This window comes from Acanthopagrus latus, chromosome 21, assembly GCF_904848185.1.
Source record: "Acanthopagrus latus isolate v.2019 chromosome 21, fAcaLat1.1, whole genome shotgun sequence".
NCBI classification, from domain to species: domain Eukaryota; kingdom Metazoa; phylum Chordata; class Actinopteri; order Spariformes; family Sparidae; genus Acanthopagrus; species Acanthopagrus latus.
In genome coordinates this window covers 22,500,902-22,507,270 of record NC_051059.1, presented here as the reverse complement: position 1 = coordinate 22,507,270, position 6,369 = coordinate 22,500,902, and the positions used below count along the sequence as shown (strand labels likewise).

At 47.3% G+C, this 6,369-nt stretch overlaps 1 protein-coding gene across 1 annotated transcript; it reads right to left on the bottom strand.

Annotated features, from left to right (window-relative positions):
* Positions 1 to 274: 274 nt before the first annotated feature.
* On the bottom strand, positions 275 to 4,894 carry LOC119011781 (relaxin-3 receptor 1-like). Its single transcript, XM_037085139.1, has 3 exons — positions 4,409 to 4,894; positions 2,417 to 2,860; positions 275 to 2,328 (listed from the first exon to the last, which is right to left on the bottom strand). The coding sequence occupies exons 1-3, from the start codon at positions 4,613 to 4,615 to the stop codon at positions 1,717 to 1,719; spliced, it is 1,263 nt and encodes a 420-aa protein (XP_036941034.1). The 5' UTR covers positions 4,616 to 4,894; the 3' UTR covers positions 275 to 1,716.
* Positions 4,895 to 6,369: the final 1,475 nt, after the last annotated feature.

Sequence of the window (6,369 nt, the reverse complement as noted above, 5' to 3'; positions counted from 1 at the left end):
AGACCCGTTGGATAAATCCATGATTCTGATTGGAGGAGTAATTACAACCTGAGTCACACACAATGGAGGGACTGTCATGGTGTGTGTGTGTGTGTGTGGTATTTGCATGTCAGGCCCTATCTGCGGCCAGCTGACAATGGCTATCTGCGTTCAAACTCTAAAGGTTGCAAAAGGGTAAAAACGTGCAGCAGCTTTTGTGCGGCTGATTCATTTTCCCTCGTCTTCCTCCCTCGCGACTGCAGACGAGATTAACTTCCCGGAGACGTCACCGAACTCTTTTGTCCTCTGGTTTTATTTAATGTCACATCACATATGTGTAATCACAATCACAGCGGTACAGCAAGGCAAGGCAGACACCGAGAGACATCAAACACCGACTGCCAAACACCTCGGAGTTCAGTTTCACTGCATGTGATTAGGGAGACTCTAGTTTCCTCACCGAGTTAGCAACAATTAACACATATAAATATTGAACACATCCATCTGAATGGCGATCCTAACAGTTCTCATGATTGCCTGTGCGGGTGCTTTAGCATGACTTTGCATGAGCTGGCTCGTTTTTTTTTCATGATAAAGCTAAAAACACAACTTTCAGGTTAGTCTGTAACGGGTGAGTCTACACGTGTGCGCGTCCAGTTTGAAGGCTGAGAGATTTGGAGGTCTGACGGTGTCACGAACCCTGTTAGAAAATGGCACCAAAGAAAATATGGCACGGTAGATCCATAAGGGACAATTTTCGTTAGGACGAAAGGAAAAGTTTGACATTTTGGGAATATACGATTGGGTGCTTTCTTGCCTGGAGTTGAGATGATCAAATTCATTCTCGTGTCTGCATGTTAAATATGAAGCTAGACCCACATTGGTTTGTGGACTTCTATGATGAGTCGTCTGTTTTGCTCTAACTGGGATCGTAATTTACATAATGAACATCGCGCTCCGTTAAAGTAGACCTGAAACAAGAAACTGAGACCATGAACGGATTAGGATGTGAGAAGTAGGGTCATTTTCTCATAGACTTCTATACAATCAGACTCATTTTTAAGGCACCTCCGTGTCGGCCTCAATTTCCAGACCCAGGAGCTCCTTCCATTATTTACACTCTGTACGAGCTATAGCTAGCAGCTGGCTAACTTAGCTTAGCACCAGCCGGCCTGGATCTGTTTAAAGGAAACAACATCCGTCTAGAAGCACTGACGAAGCTCACTTAGTGAACGACATCCGCACAGAAACCAACCAGCAAAACTGAGAGCCAAGATAAAAAACAGCTTTTAGTCGTTCTTCACCTTTTTTTTTTTTTTTTTTAAACTTTACACATGTTAATAGGCTGATTTAAAGGTGGAATATGTAACCTGTTGAGTCAAACATGCTTGGGCACAGTACAGACTGCCTTGGGCCTGGAGGGTCCAGTGCTAGCTTGTTAGCATGCTTTCTGTTGTTGTGCCACATAATATGAGAGGTCATAATGTTAAAACTGCTATTCCTCCACATTGTGCTGAGAATTTTAGTTTTAGTTTTGAATTCGTACATAAATGCCTTTGCATAGAGCCAGGCCATTTCCCCTGTTTCCTAACACTGTGCTAAGCTAAGCTAACCTGCTGCTGGCTGCAGTTTCATATTTAGGGTACAAACAAGAGTGGTTTCTTCTTATTTAAGTCTCAGCGGGGAAGTGAATACATTTTTCCCAAAAAGTCAAACGTTTCCCTCCTCCGGAGTAAATCACATATTGATCTCCTTGTGTATCATAACCAGGCTGGGTGGTGCCTCCTCCACCCTCCTCCCCCTCAGAGCCGCTGTGAGGAGATTTCGGAGGGAGTGCGACACTCTCAGCAGGAGCGCCTTCAGTCCGGCTCTGTACTCCTTTCGGATCAGGCAGTAGAGAACTGGGTTGAGGCAGCTGTTAGCGTGAGCTAAGCACACAGTCAGGGGGAAGGCGTAGGCCTGGGTGTTGTAGAAGGCTTTATTGAAGGGAACCAAGTCAAATTTGATGAGCACCCCCCACAGGGTGAGGGCCTGGTTGGGCAGCCAGCAGAGGAAGAAGGACAGGACTACGATGGTGACCGAGCGAGTGAGTTTGGAGTGGCGGCGGTGGCGTCCTCTCTCTGACTCTGACGCCTCCGTGACACTGTCGCTGACCATGCTGCCCACGATGCGGCGGCTCAGGATGAACCTCAGCAGGAGGAGGTAGCACACGGAGATGACGATCAAGGGGACTACGAATCCCAGGAGGACTTTCTGTGTTTGATAGAGCCCAAGCAGGACTTGAGGATCCCAGTGGTCTGAGTCGGAGTCAGAGAAGCGCACTAAGCACAGCTCGTCATCTGCAGACACCTGTGAACAACAACAACAACTGCATGAGAGGAAGCTAACAAGAGACGAAGCATGTGTGGTGTCAGCAGGGATGGTAGATCAGCCTCACCTGGACTGTGGTGGAGTAGAAAGCATGAGGCAGTGTAGCCACCAGTGACACCACCCAGATGGCCAAACTGGCCCATTTAGCTCGAGCAGCGGCTTTCCTCGGGCTCTCCATCTTCAGCGAGGTCACCAGGGAGCGGTAGCGGGTCACGCTCATGGCGGTGAGGAAGAAGACGCTGGCGTACATGTTCAGCGTGGTGACCGAGCTCACGATCTTGCACATGACCCGGCCAAAGGGCCAGCGGAAGTCCATCACCGTGTCCACGGCCCAGAAGGGCAAGGTGAGGACGAACTGTAGGTCGGTCAGGGCGAGGCTCATCACGAAGCAGTCGATGGATGAGTGGTGGTGGCCCCGGCGGCGGGAGTGGAGCAGGAAGAGGGCCAGGAGATTACCCACAAGCCCCAGAACACACACCACCGAGTAGATGAGGGCGATGAGAACCCGCACCTGTCGAACACATGCACACAGTCACGTTTTCACATCTGTGAAGGATTCAACTCAAGTCCAGGCAACTTTTTCATCATGTTTAGAGGATTCAAAGAAACAAAGACTCGTCTTCATTCATGATGTGGCTGATCTTACTCTGCAGGTGTGTGAAGACTGAGTGAAGGACAGTGGATATGACATCATTCAGGGGCCTGTAGGGTACATTTACTCAAGAACTGTACCTACAGTTTTTAAGTATTCATACTTGAGTCTTTCCTTTTCAGGCCACTTTCAACTTTCACACCACCACATTTCAGAGGGAAGGATTGAACCTATTATCTGAGCTTAAATTACTTTACAAATCAAGATTGTTGAACAGAACACGCAAAGCTCTTCTAAAATGTGATCGGGGTGATTGTGATGACACTTTTTACAAACCAAACAATCAGTTGATCCCCAAAAACAGTTACTGCAGTTAAATCCTGCTTAATGTTTGAGTAAAAATAGTTTTTTTTTCTGCATTAAGTACTTTTACTTTTAATATCAAATTGTCTTTTTACTTCTCTAACATTTTAAGTGCAGGACTTTTACTTGTAACAGAGTATTTTATCACGTAGTTACTAGCCTTACTGTTCAGTAAGAAAGAAAGAAAGAAAGGTGAGGAAAGTAAGGGAGGCAGAGAAAAGGGAAGGAAAGAAAGACAGACAGCAAGGAAGGGAGAGAGAGAGGGAGGGAGAGAAAGGAAGGAAGGAAAGAAAAACAAGAAAGGAAGGAAGGGAAAGTGAGAGAGATATAGAGGAAGGAAGGAAGGAAGGAAGGAAGGAAGGAAAGATGAGGAAAGGAAGGAAGGGAAAGTGAGAGAGAGAGATATAGAGGAAGGAAGGAAGGAAGGAAGGAAGGAAAGATGAGATAAGGAAGGGAAAGTGAGAGAGAGATATAGAGGAAGGAAGGAGGGAAGGAAGGAAGGAAGGAAGGAAGGAAGGAAAGACGAGGAAAGGAAGGAAGGGAAAGTGAGAGAGAGAGAGATATAGAGGAAGGAAGGAAGGAAGGAAGGAAGGAAAGATGAGATAAGGAAGGGAAAGTGAGAGAGAGATATAGAGGAAGGAAGGAAAGACGAGGAAAGGAAGGAATGGAAAGTGAGAGAGAGAGAGATGGAGGAGGGAAGGAAGGAAGGAAAGATGAGATAAGGAAGGGAAAGTGAGAGAGAGATATAGAGGAAGGAAGGAAGGAAAGACGAGGAAAGGAAGGAAGGGAACGTGAGAGAGAGATATAGAGGAAGGAAGGAAGGAAGGAAAGACGAGGAAAGGAAGGAAGGGAAAGAGACAGAGGAAGGAACAAAACAAGAACAGAAATAAAGAGAGGAAGGGAGAAAGGAAGGAAGGAAGAAGGAAATAATGATGACATAAGGAAGGAAGGGAAAGAGAGATAGAGAAAAAAGAAAGACAAGAAAAGTAAGGGACAGAGAGGGGGGGCAGAGAGAGGTAGAGAGAGAGTGGAGGAAGGAAGGAAGGACGGAAGGAAGGAGGGAAGGACGGAAGGCAGCCTGGCTGCACCCTTCAGAGGACCTACTGCCAGGTTGGCGCTGTCTCCGTGCAGGTCCAGTGAAGACTCCTTGGACAGGATGTGCAGCCAGCAGTTCAGGGAGAGGTTGAAGGTTGCCAGGTTGGACGCTGCTTCCGTCGGGCTGACAAGTTTGAAGATCTCTCGCTCGTCCTCCTCTCCTCCGCACACACTGAGGGCGGTCAGGGGTCCGGAGGCGCTGCTGTTGCTCTGCATGATGCTGCAGAGGAGGAAGAAACTAAAAAAAAACAAAAAAAACCGCGACTTTCTTCTCAAAACCAATCCCGACCCGTGCAGACTGAGGGTGCGCAGGTGTGGATGCGATAAATCCCCATCGTCCCTCGTCCTGTTTGTTCAAAGTGTCCAAGGGATGAAAACTCAAAAACTTCAACCTTCAGCTCTTATCAGCCCAGAAAAATGATGATAAATGACAAGAAGCTGATTAAATCCACGTCGGTGTATTTCGGCGGCTGACATCTGGAGTGATGCAGCCGCCTGCTCCGTCACAGATGTGACAGCGTCCCCCAAACTTGAGGCTTTTATACCGGCTGAGAGTCTCCTGCACCGCTGGGGGGCGCACTGCCTGTCTGCACACACACACACACACACACACGGCTGGTTATTACAGCGGGTGCAGGTCGTAGTTAGACTTTCAATTTACATTCAAAGATGGAGTCAGATTATTGTAAAGGTTTCAAATCTGAGCAGGGCCCCATGATTCATGACTGAGGGAGGGAGGATGCAAGGAAGGAAGGAAGGAAGACTAGGAGTGAGAGAGAGGAAGGATGGAAGGAAGGAAGAAAGGAAGGAAGAATAGGAGAGAGAGGAAGGAAGAAAGGAAGATTAGAGAGGAAGGAAGGAAGGAGGAAGGGATGGATGAAGGAAGGAAGAAGGGAAGACAGACAGAAAGAAAGAAAGACATGGAAAGTTAAGGGGAAGAGAGAGAAAGGAGTGAAGAGAGGGAGGAAGGAAGTAAGGAAGAAAGACTAGGAGAGAGAGGGGAAGGGAGGGAGGAAGGAAGAAGGGAAGATGGAAAGAAAGAAAGAACAGTAATTAAGGGGAAAGAGAGAGAAAGAAAGAGCAGAAGGAAGAAAGGGGGAGAGAGCAAGAAAGGAAGGAAGGACGGAAAAGGAAAGAAAGAAATTAAGGAAAATGTGAGGAAAGTAAGGGAGAGACAGAGAAAGGAAGGAGGGAAGGAAGAAAGAAAGAGAGGAAGGGAGGGAGGCAGCCTGGCTACACCCTTCAGGTGTGGACCTGCTGCCAGGCTGGTGCTGCCTCGGTTCAGGTCCACTGAAGACTCCGCGGGTCAACAAACAGGGGAGGCTTGTTTCGAGGAAATTAATTAGTCGTCTGACACTTTGCAGAGACATCAGTGTTTTGTTGTTATTTGAAGAGATTCCCGGTCTAAAAGAAAAATCTTTGAAAAACCAATCAAATTAGAGCCAACCCTCTGAAGTCTGTCGTCAATCACCAGCCAGCCTCCTTTTCATTATCCCCCCCCCACTTCTGTTTGATGGACTCAGCCAATCACAGCCCTCCGGCGTTAACGTTCCAAACATCACCTTCAATATTCACGATGTGAGGGAAGTTAAATTATACATGATGGTATTTTCAGAAAGGTTTCCTAATCAACACACACACACACACACACACACACGAGGGTTTATTCACACACATCTGAGGAGATGCACATCAGAGGAATGATGAAGTCGATTTCAAACAGCCTTCAGTCTTTGCAAGGGAGCCAGAGAGAGAGATAGTGTGTGTGTGTGTGTGTGTGTGTGTGTGTGTGTGTGTGTGTGTGTGTGTGTTTGATTTGCATTTCTTATAGGTCACACAATGCATCACTTTGGCTGGTTGTGTGTGCATTAGTGAGAAAAGGCGACTCGAAGATGAGAAATTCATGTTTTCTTCCGCCGCTCTCTCTCAGCAGGTCCGGACCGGACTGGACTCAACAACAGAACGTCTGA